A 21,291-nucleotide genomic window follows, 5' to 3' on the forward strand; every position below is an offset into this window, starting at 1 on the left:
TAGACTCCATTATATCCCTCATCACCTAACCCAGCCTAGTGCATAGGCTCCCTTGGTGCCCTGAGTGTTCAGGCTTCTCTGTCTCTCTCTTCAGCAGCTCCAGCAGGCCAAGTTACCCCAAGGTTTGGCTCATAGCCTTCTCAGAAGTTCAGGCCTCCTCTTCAGCCTCCTTGCCTCCTACCTCTGTTCACAGACCAAAGCAAGGTGGGGTCAGAGCTTCTGCTGTCCCAGCAGCTGGCAAGTTCAGTGCTGCAAAGACTAGTGGCAGGTGCAGCTCCAGGAACACACATGGTGCATGAGTGTTGGTGGGTACACGTGGGTGACTGTCTAGAGTATCCTCTGTATCTGTCTCTGGGTGTCCACTTGGGTGCAGCATCACCCACTTTGTCCTGGAAAATGGTGTTCATTCAATAACCTTTAGGGTCATAGAGTGAAAATCTGTTATAAGTCCCAGCTTCCCTCTGGGGAAATGTATTTGGATGCCTGCACTCCCAATGCTTACCAGGCAGTTTCAGATAACCAACCACCAACCACAGGAACCCACCAAGAGCCCAGATACCCCATGCTACAAATCAGCTCCAATGCCAGAGGGTGGAGAGGGTCCTGAGAATTATGGCAACCTGCTACTCCAGTCACATGCGAGGGAGGGGGGCTTTTTCTCTGCACCAGCAGCTTCTCTCAGCCCCCACTTTCCAACCACGCCCACCGCTATTCTGCCAGTGTCCTTGGAGGGCCATGCCAGGCTAGGAAGTGCTGGCATTCCCTCGCATCCTGGGAACAGAAGGGCGCACACCGGGCACAAGGCTCAGGAGCACCTTGTCCCCAGAGTCTGTTCGCCAGTGCACTGCCCCTCCATCCACTGCTCCTCCTCCTCCTCTACCACCTCCTCCTCCACTACCACCACCACTACCACCAGCACCACCAACCCTCCCCCCTTCCACCAGCTCCTCCACCATCACTACTACCGCTGCAGCGGCCACCACCACCACCACCACCACCACCACCACCACCACCACCACCACCACCACCACCACCAGCTCCCTCCCTCCCCCACCCCTTCCTTCCTCCCTCCCTCCGCGCTCAGAGCTGCGGCTGGAGTCAAGCGCGCAGCGTCGCCAGCCGCTGCAGGTGCGGATCGTGGGGAGCACTGGGCAACAACCATAGCCTGCCGCGGAGGGTCCTGCTCCGCACTGCTGGCCAGGCTGCCCAGTGCCAGGGCCTTTCAGTCTTTGGAGCGGATCGCTGTCACCGGGAACCCTCCCGCAGCAACAGCAACAGCCAGACCAGAGGCCGCGGTGGCGGCTGTGCCCATGCCGGGGTAAGTGGTGCCGTGGCGCACAGTTGGGCGCAGAAGGGGTGGGCGCGCAAGCAGGCGGGGGCGAGAGGGCGGCCCAGCAGGTGGCGCGGCGGCTGGTGGGGGTGGGGGGTACGAAGGATCCCGCCCAAGGCACCTGCTCCCTACTCCCTACGGGCCGGGCCTGCGTGTCCTTGCGGCACCACGGGCGCGCGTCACCCCGGGGCCTCAGAGCTGGCGGGCAGCGCCCTGCACCCGCACCTGTACCTTCACCCGCACCCTGCACCCGGCATCTCACGCGCACGCGCATCTGTGTCTAGGGAACAAGGACGCTGGGGGCTGCAGGCTGCGGGCTGCGGGCTATGGGCTACGGGCTGGGGCTCCAGGCAGGCACAGCCAGAGACGCCAGGCCTGGGCCAAGAGTCTAGCCTCTACGCACACACCTTCCCAGGGCCTCGAGGTATCCCCTCCCCCGCCTCCTAGCACTGTATCATCCTTCCCCTCACATGTTCCTACACTGTCCCCTGCACGCCCACATAGCTGCACAGCTGACCCTGCCACTGGCATGGACAGTGCCACCGGCAAGTGGCAGAGTCACACTTGAACAAGTCCTTCATCTGTGCCAACAGTTGCCTTCCCCTCTTCACCTGTGTGACCTTGGCCAGAGGGTTTCTGTGATGGGAAGACTCGGTGTTCTTGGGGTTGAAGGCTTCAGCTCTGCTATTCTGGGAGGTGGAGCCACTGACAGCATCTCTGGAGCCCAGGAAGACCTGCTCCTCTTTCTATGACCTGGTCTCCCTAGCCTCCTGTGAACCACTATGGGGCTTGGTGACTCAGCCAACAGAGGAGATGCAGAAGGCAGGGTCGGGGGTCGGAGTTCTGGTTCCTTACCTGAGCAGGACAGATAGGCAGGAACTCCTAGACTGGGAGCTCTGGCCAAGGGCTCAGGGAAGGTAGCGGAGTATGCAAGTCCCCTTCTGTCACTCTCCTGCTGCAAGGTAGGCAGGGCCAGGAGCTCCCTCTCCCCACTGAATGTTTGCCACTCCAAGGACAGACCCTGAATGAGGCTGCTACTTCTTTCACAGATGGGGCCTTGGGTTTCTGGACGAAAGTGGGTCCTGGCATGCTACAAGATCAAGTCCCCACCTCATTCTCCCCTAGTTCTCTACAAGGAGTTTGCCCCCAGCCTAGCAGATGACACCTGTACAGACACCCATAGCTCCGGGCTCTGGATCTTTGCTATTGCCCCTCCTTAGGATGTGACCATTTAAAGCAAGGGTTTGATTCTTAATCTACATGGACTTCTCTGGTGCCTAGCACAGGCCTGGCAGAGTGGGCACTTGGTTTTTGTGTGGCACATTCATGACCTTGATCCTGCTGAATCTGAAGACTCACTAATGAGATGCAATGCCTTGATTTCTGTCCCCATTTCCCAGATAGGATCATTGAGGCCCCAGGAAGGGAGGAGACTTGGCAGCACACTGAGGTCATAGATGGAAATTCCTTTGTTTTCTGTTTGTTTTGTTTGAGCTAGCTGGGGTTCTCCGGTAGATCTATGGGGGTGTTATATGAATAATACCATATCACTCCCTTTCCTGAGCATCTTTTACATCCACACATGATTCTAAGCAGGTTCCAAGACCCCTAGTGGAGCCTTCCATCAACCATCACAACAACCCTTCATAGTCAAGGAAACTAAGGCTTTCTGGCCTGGAGAGGGGACCTTGGAGGAGTGGTCCAAGAGCTGCCAAATTCTACCAGGACCCAGATTAGGCCTAGCAGAAGAGCCCAAGGGTGAATCTGAACCACCAATTCTGCACCAGAACAGAGAGCTGGTCAATCGGAAGGAAATGGGCACTTGTGGTCCTGAGACATCGATTGCCTGCCACTAGCCTCAAGGCAGGAAAGGGCCAAGGGCACAGGCAGTCTTGATCAGCTCCAACTGGTCCAATCCCAGCCCTACCAGGTGGTTTGAGTAGAGGGCAGCCATGCTCTGGCACAGAGGAAGGGAGGAAGGCAGATTGGAGCAGCGTGGGCATGGGAGGGGGTTCTGCTCAGAGCCAGAAGGAGAGCCAGTCCTTGGGGAGAGGAGTCCCCAAAGCTAGAAGCATGCTTGGAAGTGTGCCAGCTTCGGTATAGAGGGAATGCCACTATGAGCACCTAGGGGCAAGCAGGGGCACCAGCAGCCTGTGGCAGACACCCATCTTGGTCTGTAATGACAGGAGCTCCAGGGTATCTGCCAGCTCTATGCCTGATGATTTCTGTGACCTTGACTGAGTCCCTTTCCTTATCCAAATCTGGGGGCAGGGTGCACCTTGCAGGTCCTGCACTGCCATTTCAGGATCCCTAGCTGGAGATGCTAAGCTGAATCATTTGGAAAAGCAGAAGAGCTGAAAAGCTAGCTAGTGAGTGAGCAAGACAAAAGTGAGCAGGAGAGACAAGCCTGTGGATCACTGCATACTCTTTATTCCAGTTTGGCCCAGCCAACCAGAGAGGCAGCCAAAGTGGGCCATGATGAGCTGCTAAAGCCCCTATGAGTATGGCTGCTGTAAGGTAAGCTTGGTTGAACTCTTAAGAGCTAATGCAGCTATGTCCAACTTCCTCCAGCCATTTGCCCTGCTCTGCTCACCTCTCAGAGCAAGTTGGTATAACATACTCCCTTCCAATTTTAAGCTGGTAGATTCTGTGATTCAGTAATAGCTGTTGTCTCCATCCTAGGTTACTGGCACATCAAATGGCAATAATGACAGCACTAACAATGGGAGTCATCTTGTACCAGATAGTGTTCTGAGTACTCCACAGACATCCCTTGTCCTGCCCTTCAATAATAACTGAATAAAGCAAGTGCTATTATCATCTACATTTGAAAGTTTATCAGACTGAAGCCCAAAGAAATTAGGTAACTTGCTCAAGGTCACCCAGCTAGAGGATAGCAAAACCAGGACTGATTTATGTACATAGCCATCTGTTATGATGTCTCCAGAAGTTTCTTCTGTTGTCTCTAGAAGTATGTGTTGAACTTTACAGCAGGGAGCACTGGCTGAGCTGACTGTCTGGGGAAACATTCTGGGTGAAAATTATGAATTCTTAAGAACATCCTGCAGCACAGGAGCTGAGATATTGGTGTCCCCACTCCATGTTTCCACTGAGAGAAATGGATAAAAGGTGATTTCTACCCATCCAAAGCACATAGAGAATGATTATCTATGTGATGCCTTTTGGGACACACATAAAGATAACGGATGGGGACCTGGACTGTGGCACTGAAGCCCCCCTGAAGCCTCTCCAGTGCTATCTCTGAATTCAGAGTGAGCCCTAGCTGTACCCCAGGCTGTGCATGGCAAATGGAGACCTGCAATACACAGATTGCATTGTCCCTGTCTTTTCCCAACTCCTCACTGTCACCCTCCTCCCTGCCCTGACTGGGCCAGTGTAAGCCAGACCAACTGTGCCTGGCTGGAAAGCCCTCCCCTGCCAGGACACCTTCTGTTGGGTGGGAGGTGCTGGCAGCAGGCCAGGGAGAAGCCTAGGGAGAAAGGTCTAGAGCACACATCACCAGGACAGAGAAAAGGAGGTTCTCAGATGTAGAGGAATTTGGGCATCTGAGACTGTGACAAGCTTGGGAAGGGAACGAGTAAAGGTCACATGGCTGAGTACACGACAAAAATGAAACAGAGCAGACTTTTGGAGCTCAAAAGGCTCCCAGACACTTGTGCCCATACAAAATGTGTGCAAAGGGGGGATACTATCATTTACCTCAAAGTTTGTTTTTTTTTTCTTTTTAAATATTTATTACTTTTATTTTATGTGTACGTGTGTATGCCTGAGTGTATATATGTGCACCATGTGACTACACACCATGTGCATGCAGGAATCTGTGGAGGTCAGATGAAAGCATCAGCTCCCCAAGACCTACAATTACAGGCAGTTGCAAACCACCATATGGGTGCTGGGAACCAAACTGGGTCCCCTGAAAGAGCAATAAGTGCTCTTAAACACCAAGTCATCTCTCCATCCTGAAATGTGCCTTTTTCAAAGAGATATAGAACCTGCTGTTCTTGGTTCTCCCAGGAAATGGACCACCATTCCTTCAAATGTGGCTCTTTCATGGGCCACAGTCTTCAGACACTTTCTAAATCAACACTGTCTGTTATGCCAGCTACTAGCCACAGTGTCAGTTTAAATTAAAATGAAATTACAAATTTCCTTTTTTCCTTGCACTGAACGTGTTACAAGTGCTTGGTAGCCTTGTATGGCTACAGGCTTCCCTATTGGATGAGGAGGTATAAAGGTTCTCATTGCTGTCTTATGGTGCCATCTCTTAGTGTATGCAGACCTAAGTCCTGACATGGGTTCTAATGCCACCTGTGCTGCACTCCCTGTGGCTCAGGTTCTTCCACAACACCTACCAGAAATGAAGCCCTCAGGGAGTTCTGGGCACTCATGAACATTTGAGGAAGTGTTCTTTGATTAGCCAGGCTCTGATTGGCTGGCTTAACAACTGTGGACACAAGGTGCCAGGATGGGTTTGAGTGGATTGTCTCTCAGAATGAATGTGTTCCATTGTTGAGACGTAGCCAGTGATGCCAGGGAGCACATCTTATTGGTGTGATGGCCCTTGGGAATTCTGCCTCATAATCATTCAACCATATTCAACCCTGTGCCCTGTGTCTGGTTCTGCGAGGGCAGTGAGGAAAGCAAATGTGCTTCCCACCCTCGCATAGCAAATGTGCTTTACTGTGTTCATCAAAGAATCTGCTGCCACAGAAGCATCCAGCTGGATGGATCCAGCAGCTTGAGTGGAGGCTGAGAGGCAAGGCTGCATCTTTCAGGGCTCATACTTCAACTTTTGCCCTGCCCTGCCTGGCTAAGTAACTCAGATTTAGCTAAATAGTCTGAGCCCCAGTTTCTCAGGAGCCACGTGGGGCTGGTGGTTGCTAGATTGGTCATGGAAACTAGAAAATATAATGCTCAACAAGGTGCCACTCAAAGTCCCTACATGGATCCTAAGCCTCTCTCTCCTGACTCCTTGAAAGGGAGTAATGGGGGGTAGGGGAAGACACTCCAGGTTAGCCTGTCCATACCTTGGAGAGTCCATTAAGAGCGATGCTTCACAAGGGTCAACTCAGGTGCCTGGACACTCAAGAGCATAAAGCCCAACAATCTGGGAAAGGGTATTGGGCCAGGCTTCCTGCTGACTCCAGGGCCCACACACCCAGCTCGGAGCCAGCCCCAGATCCTAACACTACTAGATTCTGATGGTCCTAGTTAAGCCTCACTATGTGCAGACACTCTTTGCATTTGGGAGCTGGGAGAAGTCAGAAATAGGAAGCCACAGTTGAGAGGCCCAGGAAGCTCTGTATAAATTAGGTCAGATGTTGTTTGGGTTTTTTGTTTTGTTTTGTTTTGCTTTGTATTTGTTTGTTTTTTGAGATAGAGTTTCTTTGTGTAGACATGGCTGTCCTAGAACTCACTCTGTAGACCGGGCTGGCTTCTAACTCAGAGATATGCCTGCTTATATCTCCCAAGTTCTGTGATCACAAGTGTGCGCCACTACCACCCAGCTGGGGTTTTTTTAATTTTTTTTATTAAAAAAAATAATAATAAAGCTAATGCTTTACACAGACATACTCTTTATTTTTTTACTATTAAAAATAAAACAGAAAAAAAGCTAAGATGTAAGAAGTCCCTTTCTGAAGGGGAGGAGGACCTCCCCTATCAGTGGACTTGGGGAGGGGTATGGGAGGAGATGAGGGAGGTACGGTGGGAATGGGAGGGGACTAGGGAGGGGGCTACAAGTCCTATACAAAGTGAATAAACTGTAATTAATAAAACAATAAATACTAAAGAAGTCCCTTTCCAACCCATTGTATCACCAAAGTAGAAGCCAGTTTTCCATTCCACTGGACTTATTTCTGCTCTCTTTTCTTTGCATAACCTATTTATTTTCACATTACTGTAATTAAACCATGGGCTTTTGTGATCTGTTTTTTTTTTTTTTTTTTTTTTTTTTTACTTCACATAAGCATTTTCTTTATTAATATAATCCCTTCCTAAATTAACTTTTTTTCCCAAAATGGACATAGTTCAATTTGTTACTTACCACCCCCCCAAAAAAAAAGTCAATTTGAGCTGTGCCACAGAGAAACTGCAAATGATCACTCACTCATTTGACAGTTATTTATTAGGCACACTGATGCATCAGGGCAATCCTCAGTAATTACAATTTTTAATGGCTGAATAGTATTCTCTCAGGAGATTGTAATTCACTTAATTATTTGGCTATTTTTGGAAATGTAGGCAGCCGGATTTGTTTCACTCTTTTGATGAGACTCTGCTGAGCATCTTGAGGCAGAACACTCACCCTGTCCTGAGGACCCAGACAACAGTGCAGCTTGCCAAATGTCTCTCCAGAAGGGCTTCTGAATGTGCCAGAAGGGCTCACTCACTGCAGCCTTACCAGCTTTAGGTATTTCAGTCAAATGATCTGCCATAAGTATCTAGGTCAGAAAATATCTACTTTGCTTTGTCTTCAGCTAATTGCCATTAAGGGTGAACATTTTCTACACTTTTCTAAATTAGGTCTGTTTTGTTTTTTAGTAAATTACCTGTACTTAACTTTTATTTACTGAGGTTTTCAATGTTTTCCCTGTATGTTTGAGTTAAGAGAATTAATTTTATACAAGGGAAATAATGGTGAGATATATTAGCTCCAAAACATTTTAACCTCTTGGTTCTTTGCCTTTTGATTTCTTCCACTCATAAGATAAACACTTTTCTCAGGTCTTATATGGATTTCAGGCTTACAGAATCTCTGCTTCTTAATTAATTAAAACAAAATTTTATGTGTATGTGGTTTTGTGTGTGTGTGTGTGTGTGTGTGTGTGTGTGTGTGTGTCTGTGTCTGTGTCTGTGTGTCTGTGTGTCTGTGCCTGTGCCTGGTGTCAAAGGAAGCCAGAAGATGGTGTCAAATCATTTGGAACTGGAGCTGCATATGGTTGTAAGGCTCCATATGAGTTCTGGGAACTGAACCCAGGTCCTCTGAAAGAGCAGCAAAGAGCAGCAAAGGGCAGCCAGGACTTTTAACCACTGAGTCTTCTCTACAGCCCCATTACATGAGCTCTTTACAAAATTCTAAGTGCTATCAATTCTAGGTTTGCCCCCCTCCCCTTATTGGAGTTACAATTCTTAAGATACTTAAATCTTTTTTTTCCTGACTGGGGATTGATGCCAGGGCCTTGGGCATGTTCCCAGAGAGCTACACCCCATAATTCCTTATTATTTTTGATTTAAGGTTTTAATTTAATTTAAGGATGGCCTTAAACTTGCAGTCCTTTTGAGCTCAGCCTCTGCAACAGCTGTAATACAAGTATGTGACCCCACACCTAATAAAATATTTAAGTCTAATATCCAGGGGCCAGCATTCTCTTTAGTAGAGTCAGATGGTAAATATTTTCCACTTTGCAGAGTACATGGTTTCTATCTCAGCTACAACACTCTTTATGGAAGCACAAACATAGACACAAACCATACGGAAATGAATGAGTAAAACAATCTGCTAATAAAACTTTATTCACAAGCAAATTTTGTTGGATTTGGCCCTTGAGCTGTAGTTACTAAACCTCATTTTATTCAAAAGAAATTAATTTCAGGACTATGGGGTAAAGAGTTTATGTGTCCCTCAGCCCGGTTGCTATTTCCTTTATCAAGTAATTTGTTCCTTAGAGAGCTTATATTTGATCTCTCATCTTTCCCTCAAAATAACCTGTCCTCTGATAACATTGGAGTTCCTAGGCAGCAAAAGCACAACCTGAGCTTCTTACCTAAATAACAGAAAAGCAAGGAGGGAATCAAGGAAGAGGAGAGATGGAGAAGGCTCTGTGGCCAGCTGATGCCAGCCTTGAATGGTGGCCATAGGACTCTGTTTTTCTGAATGAATGCATTTGAAAATGAGCCATTCCATTTTCCCTTTCTGAACTCACTTGGGAACTTTGTTAGTCCCTGGACTGCCTTAGAACTCAGAATTCCTTGTGCTTTGGTATTTTGACATAAACCAGAACCAGGTTATAAAACAGTGTCAAGACAGGTCCGATATTATTGAACCAAAGTTTGCATGGCTGGCCAGCCAGGGCCATGATCATGGCATGACACATGACAGAGCAGTGAGGGGTTCTTGCTCCAGATTAGGCCATCCCTGCTGAAACCATTTGGTGTTTGCAGAGCACAGCTCTGTTTCCAGGGCAGAGCTTGGGTTCTGTGTCATATCTCATCCTCAAACTGACTACCTCTTCAGGCACAAGGGTCTTTTCCTGTCTCTGTAGGCTCTTTCCCTATTTCTCGCAGTAGAATGTGGGTTCAGATACATTACATCTTGGCTTAGTGACACAGGAATAACTGTGGCCCAGGGTTGGAGATTCCTAGGGAGTTTCAGGAGGGAGGCTGCCACTGGGAATGGAAACCCCGTGCAGAAAACAAAGGAAGAGGGTGTGGGCACATAGACGGGACAGACTCTGTTCTCAACACCTTTCCCACACAATCTAGTTTTCCTTGTGGCCTGTGACTCATTGACCCCAGCTCAATGGACAGTGGCTGGACATTTGTTTGGAAAAGGCCCAATCCTGGAGAGCAGAGCAAGAATAGCCACTATGATCTATTTTGGGGGTCCAGGGAAGAGAGAATGCAGGCCCTGGGATAGTTGCTTGGGGTCCGTGGCCTGATGGTCCCTGAGATGTCTGTTGGGCTGTCTGGGCATGTAAGTAAGGCCAGGCAGGGCCAGAACTCTCAGGATGCAGGCTGTCTCCTATGTCCCTGCCACCCTTCCGTAGAGGAGGAAGCAGAACCCGATCAGCCTCACAGGGCAGCTATCCATGGGCATCTATGGAGCACATGGAGAGTCTGGGTTGGGCCCCTGATGGGCTCTGCAGCCTGCTGAAAGGGTAAACTTAGACTTCTGACTTAGTGTTCGTGTGCCCTAATGTATAGGGGGCCCCTTCAGGGCCAAGCCCCTCCAGGGCTACCCCATGGACATACAGAACCTTTGTGGTGCAAAGCTCAGTCCATATAATCCTGATGACAACCAGGCCCTGGGTGACCTTCAGGTCCAGCGATCATAGTTAGTTGTGGTTGGTGAGGATGCTGGAGCTGTACCTAACAGCCTTTCAGGTGACCCTTCCTGTGCTGCAGCTTCTGAGGCATCCTTACTTGAGGCCACCATGGGTCACTGATCTTTACTTCCTCTGTTACTGCAATTGACAGTAGTTGGGTCAACCTGGGGAAAGGATGCCTAGAACTGAGTGTGCTGAGTTGCTGCTGCTGTGTCAGAGAGGCAACAGTGAGAATTGATTCCCATCTCTAGTTTTTTGGGTTTTTTTCTATTCCCCAGCACCCTTGCCCTTTGCTCTGCTAAGAATATCATGGTCAAGGATTTTTCAAAGTGAAGAAAGGTACCTTTGAGACCCCTGTGGCCTCATAATTCCTCACAGTGGCAAGCCCATTTCTTTACAGCTCTTTTTCCATGAAGGACTGGTCCCAGCTTGTCCTGGCTGGAAGGACTCAGCCTGGCCTGTATAGCCACAGTGGCCTCCAGCTGTCTATAATTTCCTTAATTACCTGTTTAGGCCTTCGCTATTTCCGGTTGTTAGGCTGACTCTCAGATTGGGCTGGTACCACAGTAGCCAGCAGAGCTGGGAGACTTGGGTGTGTGGGAGACAGGAGGTTTTCTGGCTGTGAAGGGCTGGAGGACTAGAACCTGCTGCCTCCTGGACAGGAGGCTTTCACAGAGGCTAGCCATGGTGGGTTTGGGTCTCTTTCCCTCTCTAGAGACCACAGTGTGGACCAGCTGTCTGTGCTTCAGGGCAGGAGGGAAGTTGGGGCCAGCATGTGCAGGACGTGTGTGGGGGTGGGGCATGGGGCTGGCTTGGCTCCTGCTGCAAAGCAGCTCTCTGAGCGCACAGCTCGCTGTAATTGGATAATTAGTGTCATTATGCTTCCTGCCCATTGGCTTCTCTAGCTCCTGCTCCCTAGCTCTCTCCCTTTTCAGCTTCTGCCTTCTCTGGCAGAAAACAAATGACTGTCCCGTTTCTCCATTTAGAGTCGTGACCCCAGCAACCATACTGCATGGCCCCAGTCAGAGAAGCATTTTTAACTTCTCTTTGTGACCCAGGGCCATTCAGCTTTGTAAGAATCACTTGCGTGGGCATTTTGACTCATCCCACAAAAAAAAATTCTGGAGACCCCAGAACAATGAGGGATCCAAGCAGGCCAAGGAATAGCCCTAAAATGGAAAAACATCCTGAGAAGCACATGAACCCCATCCTAGTCAAGCAGAATGCTCTGGCCTCAACAGTGGAGCCTGGTCCTGCCTTTTGAACTCTGGGGTCTGGCTGATGTCAGCTTCAGGACAGACAGAGGTGGAAGGTTTGGGAAAGACAAGTGAGGCCAAATTGATAGACTGAACAAAGACCTTGTCCTTCCCTGCTTTCCTTTCACTGGCCTTACGGTCAGGGGGAAGCCTCCAGAGCAATGAATCAAGACCCCTGAAGACCTGCACTGGGTGCACACCAACTCAGCAAGTAAAAACAGAGTTCTGTTTCCAGGGAGGCTGAGTGACTCTGCAGCCAGTGCATGAGCTACACAGGGACACAGCCTACTCAGCCACTTTATTAACTGTTTTAATTGGTCCTAATCAGGTGTCCATTGCTTTCCTGGATGTACTAGGCAGTCACTTAGCAGAGGAGCCATACAGAATCCTCTGAAGCCAAATTACTAAAGTTTCCAGCAGCCTCTACTCCTTGCTGGTGATTTGACCTTGAGTAAGCACTTCAATCTCTATGCTTTAGATACCTCTACTCCACAGTAGGCATCCTCATCCCTTAACATAGAACCTCATTGTGCAGAGCAATCATAATCATTCTCACAATGCCTTGGTGCACAATACTTGGCACAGTCTACTGGCTTGGCTTGCATGCGACAGGATTGACCTTTTGTCTCTTTCTTATGGTCCTCTCTTCTCCCTTCTGCTTTGACTAGAACATCTAGGACAGTGTCAAATAATACAGGTGAGAGGGATCCAGGCTACAGATGATTGCATGCTGTAGGGAACCAATAAGAGTGCAGAATTTGGAAGATACCGGAAAATTTGGGAAGCCTCCCAACTCCCCATAACCAGCTTGCATTGGGCATATAGTGGAGAAGGCTCTGGTTTTCCAGTTTCTTCGGCTTATCCTATTTAGTATATATCAGGAATAATAACAGCTTTGTCAACAAAGAAGTTCATTTCTGGGCCTGGAGAGATTAAGAGCACTGGCTGCTCTTCTAGAGGTCCTGAGTTCAATTCCCATCAACCACATGGTGGCTCATAACCACCTATAATGAGATCTGGTGCCCTCTTCTGGCATACAAGCACACCTGGAGGCAGAATAGTGTATAAATAAATAAATCTTATTATTTTTTTAAGAAGTTCATTTCTTGCTCACATAGAAGTCTAGCTGCATAACCTGTGGCTGCTGTGATGACTTCTTTGTATATGGGCTCCTACTTATATAATACACATAGATCCATATGCAAGATGACACAAGATAACTGTTCCCACCTGATCCTCACGCCAGCATTTCAGTCAATAGGAAGCAGAAGAGCAGGGAAGAACATGTCACTTCTCTTTCACACTTCAACTTAAACCTTGAAGTTGTCCCTGTCACATCTATTTATATCCAATTGGCCAGAGTGTAGTCACATGGTTTATGTAGCTGCAAGGGAGTCAAAAGAATATAGTTACTAACTAGACAGCAAGACATCTAGCTAGCAAAATATCATATAGTCTCTTCCAGAACATTCTAAGTGTTCAGTAGCACTTCCCAAAGTCATTTTTGGCACTAGAGGTTGAACTCTGGGCCTTATGATGGCTAAGCAAGGACTTTACCATGAAGCTGTGTCCCCAGCCCTCCTTTTACTTGTTTATTTAGAGACAGACTCTCACTAAGTTACCCTGGAGTATCACAAGGGTAGACCACTTGCTTAGACTAGTTGGACCACGAGCTTCACCTCTAGAACCACAAGACAGAAGCAAATGTGATCCAAGTAGGTGGGCAATAATGGTGGCAGCAGCCAGTATGAAGCAGGGATGGTGCACAAAGGCTGTGGGATGTCAGTAGGGCACATGGTGAAAGGGCTACTTAGATTGCCATTTTTCTGACAGGAGTCTCCCTATAACTGCTCATTTTCACATGACAGAATGAACCACTGATTTGACCTGTCCAGGGAGTAAGATAATATGAATTGGGACACCACAGGAAACTTCTCAGGCTCCCTGTCTACCACTTTGGACACTAATTTCAAAATGGCTTTTTTTCCTTTTGGCATTATAGAAAAAAAAAATACTACCACCACCAACAACATATAACACAAAAAAAGACATGTCCACCATTAAATCCAGCAGGCCTGAAGCATGACCCACATCCTCACTGCTATACCACCATCAACACCATCAATCTCCAGAACTTGCTCATTGAAGATGCAGCTCAGCCCCACTAAACACAGGCTCTTCATCCTCCTGCCCAGCCCTCAGCACTCATCATCCTACTGCTTCTCTCTATAAAGCTAGTGACTCTCAGGACTTCCCAGAAGTGAAGCCAGACAGGCTCTGTCCTTTTATATCAACCACATTAGAGCATGTGTGGGAATCCCCTGCCTTTTAAAGGCTGACTGATGTTTCATTATATGCAAATGGAGGGACACCCAATCTGTTTGTCCAGCCATCTATCTGTGGACATTGGGATGCTTCCACCTTTTGGCTACAGTGAGTAATGTTTTTGTGAACATGTATATATAGGTCTCTGTGGGTCTCTGCTTCCTATTCTGAGGAGATGAGAGCTAATGATGCTGAATTTTTTTTCAGAAACTGCCATGGTATATTGCATTGTAGTTGCAGCATCTATCATTCTTTCCTGAGGCCAGTTCTGACTGGAGAACTTGGGGCCCTCCCAGAACACAAATTTGGCTGGGCATTGGATGCCCTTGAAAGGTGTTTGTTTGGGTAGAGGTCCCAAACCCCCTTTTGGAGTGGGCAGTTCTCCAGGTGGGGGTAGGCTACACAGGGTTTGCCAGGGCTGTCCTATGTGAGACTAAAGCGATTGGCCATCAATAAGATGTTGATCCACCCACAAGCAATGATAGACTTAGGCATTGTCTGTATCCCTACCACCCCCATGATTCTAGGTACGGGTTTTTCTGAGATCATACTCTTTGCTGGAGCCTCTGCAGGGACTTCTTTTCCTATGTGCGTCTGTCTCTCTGTGGAATGAGCAGGGTTCCTGTGGCCTTGCTGACAGCTCCCAGCCATTCTCCAGGTGGCTTTGGTAGACTTGCCTGCCAGGACAAGACTTCAAGCAGGTAGATGTGTGAGCAGGGACGGGGTTACCATGGTGGCGGTTGACCCTCCTCTGTTGTTATTGTTTTTGCTCTCAAAGCTTAGAGCTGTTCTACAGCAGCGGCAGCAAGAGCAGAGTGTGCACAGATTGTACCAGGAACAGGGGGAGGGCTGAATGGAGCGGGGGGGGGGGGTCTGTCCCTTTAAATCTGTTTTCTCAGTTTTATTTCCTTCTCTTTTCCCATCCTCCTTCCTCAACCAGCAAAAGTGGTGGGGCTGTGAGGACCCAAGAGCTGCAGTGACAGTGTCTCTGAAATATTAATGAGGCCGTTCCATGCCTGGCTCCTTTCCCCTCTCTGGCTGCATGCAGGACTTGTCCTTGGGTGGTCACCAAGGTGCATGAAGCAGAGGGGTGGGGCAGAAGTGGACAGAAAAGCAAGGGCCCTGTGCTGAGAAGGAAGAGGTGGGAAAGCAAGGGTTAAAGCACCACCCCCAGGCCCCAAGCCAAGCCTATATCTGCCCCATCATGTTAGACCCAGGAGTGGACAGCAGCTGCCATGCAACATTCTCTCCTCCCAGACCTTCTCCTGACCTGCTCCTTAGCTAGGCCCCAGGCCCCACCCAGTGTGCAAGAGTGGCTGGGATGTCTGACTACCAGGCAGGGGCTAGGCCTCTGCTCCTGTTCCTGGACCTGCTCTCTCCACTGCATGGGGCAGGCTGGTGTTCCCTGGGTGCCTGGAGATCGAGAAAGGCCATGGCCTATTAATTCAAGGCCCCTCTCAGTGACTCACACTGCTGAGCACTAGTCATATCTGGAAGGAGAGTCCTAACTTGGTGAGTCCATAGGGAGATACTAGTGGGTGGTGAGAGGGCCCAGGGTAGAAGCATGTGCCAGTTCAGCCCAGGCTTCTGCCTCCTGCCAATCTAGATAGACTCTTGCCTTGGGTCCTGGACCTGGCCCTAGCACCAGGACATTGGCAAACCCAGGCACCATACACTGGATTTGTTCGGGGACATTGTTCTTGTCACTCAGGACCCAGAAACTATGAATGCAACTTGGGACTGGGACTTCCTGGCCTGCAGCTGCTGCTGGTGTCTGGCTGTATTTACCTCAAGAACTGTGGCAGCACTTGGTAGCCAGATGACCCATCACTAGTATGGGACATGTGTCCACACAGACTTGGCTGGTGCAAGGTGAGGGCAACCCTGGAATGTTTTTAGACCGTGTAATGAATTTCAACTCATTTTTTTTTTTTTTTTTTTAGTTCTCACATGGGAAATAGCAGTGGACTTTGCTCTCTATTCCTTGACCCTTCTGAACAGGAAGATGGGCAGCCCCACAGAACATGTAGACCAAAAGGTTCCACCTGAGCCTGCTGGGGAAGGTACTCAGGGTAACAACAAGATGTCCTAGTGTGGACAGCTAGGACTTACCTCTGGCCATTAAACAAGAGCCTGATGCCTGAGGTCTCTGGTCCCATCTGAGCCCCAGTGACCCCTGTGTGAAACAGGTATTGTGCACAGTGAACTGCAGTGAGGGTTTGAGGGTATTGTAGGTATTATTATCCCAGTCTTAAAAGTGGTATGACAAGAGGAAGCCCAGAAGCGGAGGGCCTTTCCCTTAGGAACTGCGCCATTTCCTGAAGGGCCTAGGGTCAGTGGAAGCACATATATATTAAGTCTGAGGAGCTGGCAGAGAACCCATTCAAAGTGTCCAGAGGAGGGAGAGGGAGAGAGAGAATGGGGGAAGAGAGAGAGAGAGAGAGAGAGAGAGAGAGAGAGAGAGAGAGAGAGAACCAAGAAGGAAAAGCCTTGAACTTCTGGTCAAGCATATTTGAGTCACTAGAAAAATAGGTAATCCATTTGGGCCTGAAGGGATTAAAGTGTCCAGGCCTTACTAAAAGGAAGGGTCCAGAAGTCATTTTGGATGATGGATCTAGACTTGTACTATCTTCTTCAACACCCACTGTCTCCTAAGGTAGCAACCTGTTGACAGTCACACAGTGAAGGTGAGCTGAACCAGGAAATTCAATGCATAGGGTAGAGAGGTTTCTCCTCTCTCTTGTGCCAGGCTAGAGCCAATGCCAGAAGGTCCAAGTGCCCCTCTATGGAGGTTCTCAATTCAATTAAGCCAATTAAGGTCTGAAAGATGAAAGAGTACAGAAATGGTACATTCCCTGCCCTTTCAATGCCTACAGGCCAGTCTCACAGCCAACCCAAGCAGGAAACTCTGTCAGGCCAGCAGAACTCATAGGCCTGGTCACTTCTGTTCTTGGCCATTTCAGTGATGGCTGCTGTCCTTATTAAAACTGGAGAAGGCCATCATCCCGATTTACAGACAACCCAGGGATGATGAGAACATATGCCTTCTGCTCTCTCTAGCAGCTAAGAGTCACTCAAAGGGGGCCTCCTCTTAAGTGATGCCTTCTGTCTGTCCTGTGAATGATGATGAGGAAAGCTTGACTATCCACACCTACTGGTTTCATGCTGCCCAGGATAGTGCTCCCACCTCCCAGAGCTCCAAGCTTTTTCTCTGTGAACCAGGCCCCACTCACTAATATCTCCAGTCCCATCACCATCAGGGATACACCACTCAGCATACTTGGGCAACTCAGTGGTCAGCCATGTGCTGCAAAGAATTAAAGATGCAAGGAAAGGTATTTTCTGTTTATGGCTGTGGCCAGCCCTGGGAATTAGGAATGGACTGTAGGATCTTGGGCTCATCAGCAATTAATTATGGCTGGAAAATTAACTGGTAAATAAATCCTAGAGAACATTCCACAGGAACTGTGATTAATGCAAGCCATTGGATGTCAACAGGTGGTGATGAGAGAGAAGGATGTGTTGTTGGAGCTCAGACATGGTCTCTGATAGAGTGAGTGAAGGCCACTGGTAGGTCTCTGTGGGGCATGGGGAACAGGCCAAGGACAGAATAAGAACTGGAAGGTGCTTTGAAGGAATTTGCTCTTCTGCTTGACTAGTTGCTACTTTGCTCTGAAAACCAATGGCTTAGGCACCACCACTCCAGGAAACTCTTCTTATAATCCACGATTGGTTCTGCCACATGCTTCTTCAACCCTCAGTTGCTATGCTATAGGGAAACCTGTCTGCTAGTAGATATGATGTCAGGTTTGCTTCTTTGGGGATGGGGGAAAAAGAAACTAGCTGTGGTTGCCAGTCAGGGTGTTGGGGGATACAGACCCCAGGACAGTCATACAAGAGCAGGGGTGCTGTGAGCTCCAGTGGTTCCTCTGGATACAAGGAGGTAACATGGCTTGACTTCCTCAGAAACAATGGCCTTACCTCCCTACCCAGGGTCCTTACTATGAGTCACCAAATGTCTGGCCATCTTCAGCAATGTCAACATTCCAAAGTCAGGAGCAGCTTTACACTGCTAGTGACAAAGTGCACCAGCTACATTAGGGAAGCCCTGGCCTCCACTAGAATGACTGGACCTGGGTAACTATAGCAGTGGCCTACAGGTACCTGCTCTTAAGAACATGTACACATCTCAGAGCCCACCCACCAGGCTGTTCACCTCACATTCCGAGCCTAAGAGCAGTCCCATCTCCAGGAGGGCAGAATGGATGAAAAGATTAATGGGCCCAAGGACTAAAATCCTTCATCTGGCTCCCCTTTCCCAAAGAGTCCCTGTGGAGTCTCCTTAGGCAACTCAGCTGGGAACATGCAGATCCTCAGCTGGAACCCTGGGGCTTCAAGCTCAGCATGAGTGAACATAGTACTGAGCCTTTGCCTATGAGGGCATCAGAGGCTGAGGCAAGTCCTGGCCACCCCTCCACAAGGGCTGAAAGGGTCAGAGGGCCCATGGGGACCCTCCCACATTTTCACTTGCTCGTACCTGGGTATATATAGCCTTGTTGATCTGGCATTTCCTGGCATCCTTGCCTGGCTAGGGCCTAAGAAGCCAGTGCCTAGTCAAACAAGGCAGACCTATTCATCTTCTCCAGCAGCTAGCAGAACTCAAACCTGACAAGTACTCAATTGCTTATGCGCTGGAACTTTGGGGAGCAACTGCAGCTCAGGTCAGAGATAGGAAGGGAGGAGCACCCTCAGGAGTCAGGATACCATCCTAAACCAAAGTCATCTGGGGTAGGGGAGGAAGGTATCAGTTGAAAGCTAACATGGCTACCTTGAGGCAGCAGTCTCAATTTTTTTCTGGCTCTGTCATTTCCCTTAACTAAGCCCTAGCTTCTTGTGCTGACATGAGAATAATATTTGTTCACTCCCTCCTAGGTGGTTGGTCTGGCACATTCACAGAGTGCTGGCAAAAGGAACACACTCTGCCCAGCTTCCCATGGGCCCACTGCTTGCCCCTGGCATCCCTGAGCCAGTGCTTCAGGCTGCTGCTGCTCAGCCATGCAGAAGGGTTCCAGTCCCTGCCCCTCCATCATCCTTGCTTAGCTACTTTTTTTCCTTTCAGTCTTTTCTTCCCTTTGCCCTTCCTAGAGGCCTTGCCTGAAACCCCAGGGCTTTGGACCTCTGAATTGAACCTTGTTTCTATAGCTCAGCCACACAGAGAAAAGCAATTCATTTAGTGTTGACTTCTAGCACAAAAAGCCAGTCCCCGCATGTAGTAGAGTTTAATAAATATTTGTAAGATGAGCAACTGGGAGAACGGGTAGGAGAGATGTGCATGGGATTAGGAGAAGAAGGGAAAGTCATCCTGTATTTGCCATTTTCATCCCACATCTTCCAGAGTGAAGACTGGTCTATGTAAAAATTGATGAAACAGTTAACACTGTGGTGCTTAAACTGTGAAGTGGTGACCACTTGGGATAGACATTTTCTAAGTGCCCCCCACACTGCCCACCAGATCTTGCAGATAGGCACACACACTTTTTCTTGAGAGCTGAAGCCTCCATGTTTGGACATTGTGGGAATGTTTCATTGCTCCCTGAAGCCTCTACTCTTTCTCTAGATGTGATACTTACAGTTCATGACACCTCATAGGGCTCAAGGGACCTAACCAACTGGGATCTCCTGAGTGAGGGCCATGGAGTTAACTACCTCTATTTTAGCTGTATAAGGTCCTTTTTGCCTTTTTTTTTTTTCAGGGCCTTAGGTTATTTTTTCCCCCACAGGTGGTTCTCTATCAGAAACCAAGATTGATGTCTGGGCTCTGAGTTTGAAAGAGCCAGTTTTTCTGAGCCAGGAAGGTGGTTTGCTGATAGAAAAGACTAAAGCCTTGTGCTCTGAGACTAATTCAGTTCTAGGGGGACAAATGTGGCAAGTTTGGCACATGGCCTTGGGGAAGGAGGAGGACCCCATGAACGCTGAAGATAGTAACTACAGAGGACAGCAGTTTCTTAGTTAAGTTGCACTGGTACAGAAGAGAGAGAGAAAGACAATAGTCCCAGGAAGCCCCACAAAGTGGGAAAGTGTTATGGCTTGGCAGCAATTGGGATGTTTTCAGAAAAGAAGACCTTAGTTCCTTTGTTATTCTGTTGTGGTATCAGGGTGTCAGCAGAGTCACTTGTGACCTGTGGTTGCTTTGGGCTTTCTCTTGTGTAGCACCTCCTGGTCCCCTCCACTTTCATTCCTCTTATGCCTACTCTACACTCCCTATCCATTCCTCTTTACTGCCTTCCTCCATCATCTTTTTTTTCTAATCTCTACTTGCCACTGGACCTCCTCTCTTCCTCCTCCCACCCCTAGGTACTCTGAGGGCCACAGAAACACCATTTACACACAGCATTGACAAGGAGCCCAGCTCCATGGCGCAGTCTATCCCCTGGAGCCCCGAACAGCCCAGGCCTGAGCCACTGAGGACTGCTGGGGATTTAGATCATGTCAGTGGCACTGGGCAAGTCTTATTCAGGCAAACACAGGAAGCAAGGTTTCGGGTCAAGCAAGAAGCTGCTGGGGGTGGGGGGGCACCGATCTCTTGTGCATATGAAGCAAGAGCAGCTACTGCTAACCCCTTACTTCCAAATGTGTTTGAGAGCTGGCTGGTGCTGGTGGCAGGAGGGCCCTACCACTCCCTGCTCCCCCACCTAAGAAACCCTCTGGCTCTGAGTGCTCATGATGTGTGTGTGGGGTCTATCTAGTGAGACCTGGAAGGTCAATCTGGCACTTGTGACTCACAGAGCACACTGAATGAAGATGGCCAGAGCAATCCCAGAACCCTGGGCCTTTATTTTGCTTGAACCAGTCCCTTGGCCTCCTCTTTCCTCCTTTTCCCCAGGTGTTCACACTTAGCCTCTTTTCCACCACCACCTTGCCTCACCTCAGCACTGGGATCTTAGGTGGCCGCCTGTCCCAAGCTGCATCTGAGCGGAGGCTGAATCTGTGAAAAGGCCTGACAGACAGGATGGGAGACATGGTGAACAGTTCCATCGAGTTCCACCCCAAGCCCCAGCAGCAGCGAGAAGCACCCCATGTGGGTGGCTTTGGGTGCACGCTGGCAGAGCTACGCAGCCTCATGGAGCTCCGAGGGGCTGAGGCACTGCAGAAGATACAGGAAGCCTATGGAGATGTCAGCGGGCTGTGCAGGAGACTGAAGACCTCACCTACTGAGGGTAAGTCCACCAGGTTGGGCAAGGAAAAGGTTCATGTGCTTAAACTTAGGCTCAGTTCAGAGGAACCAGAGAAAAGAAGATGCATCGTGAAAGCC

General features: G+C 49.0%; 1 protein-coding gene across 8 annotated transcripts in view; it reads left to right on the forward strand.

Moving 5' to 3' along the window:
• Window positions 1-1,094: 1,094 nt before the first annotated feature.
• Atp2b3 (ATPase plasma membrane Ca2+ transporting 3) overlaps window positions 1,095-21,291 on the forward strand; it is a 70,540-nt gene continuing 50,343 nt past the window's right edge. For 3 of the 8 annotated variants that reach the window (XM_060375259.1, XM_060375262.1, XM_060375264.1), the window contains exons 1-2: window positions 1,095-1,318; window positions 20,863-21,196. In XM_060375259.1, the coding sequence (XP_060231242.1) occupies window positions 20,989-21,196 (208 nt within the window). In that variant the 5' untranslated portion in view covers window positions 1,095-1,318; window positions 20,863-20,988. The remainder of the gene's footprint in view (window positions 1,319-20,862; window positions 21,197-21,291) is intronic. The other 5 variants (XM_060375263.1, XM_060375265.1, XM_060375266.1 and 2 more) reach the window with 3 other exon arrangements.

The sequence above is a fragment of the Meriones unguiculatus genome, chromosome X (genome assembly GCF_030254825.1).
Source record: "Meriones unguiculatus strain TT.TT164.6M chromosome X, Bangor_MerUng_6.1, whole genome shotgun sequence".
Taxonomy (NCBI): domain Eukaryota; kingdom Metazoa; phylum Chordata; class Mammalia; order Rodentia; family Muridae; genus Meriones; species Meriones unguiculatus.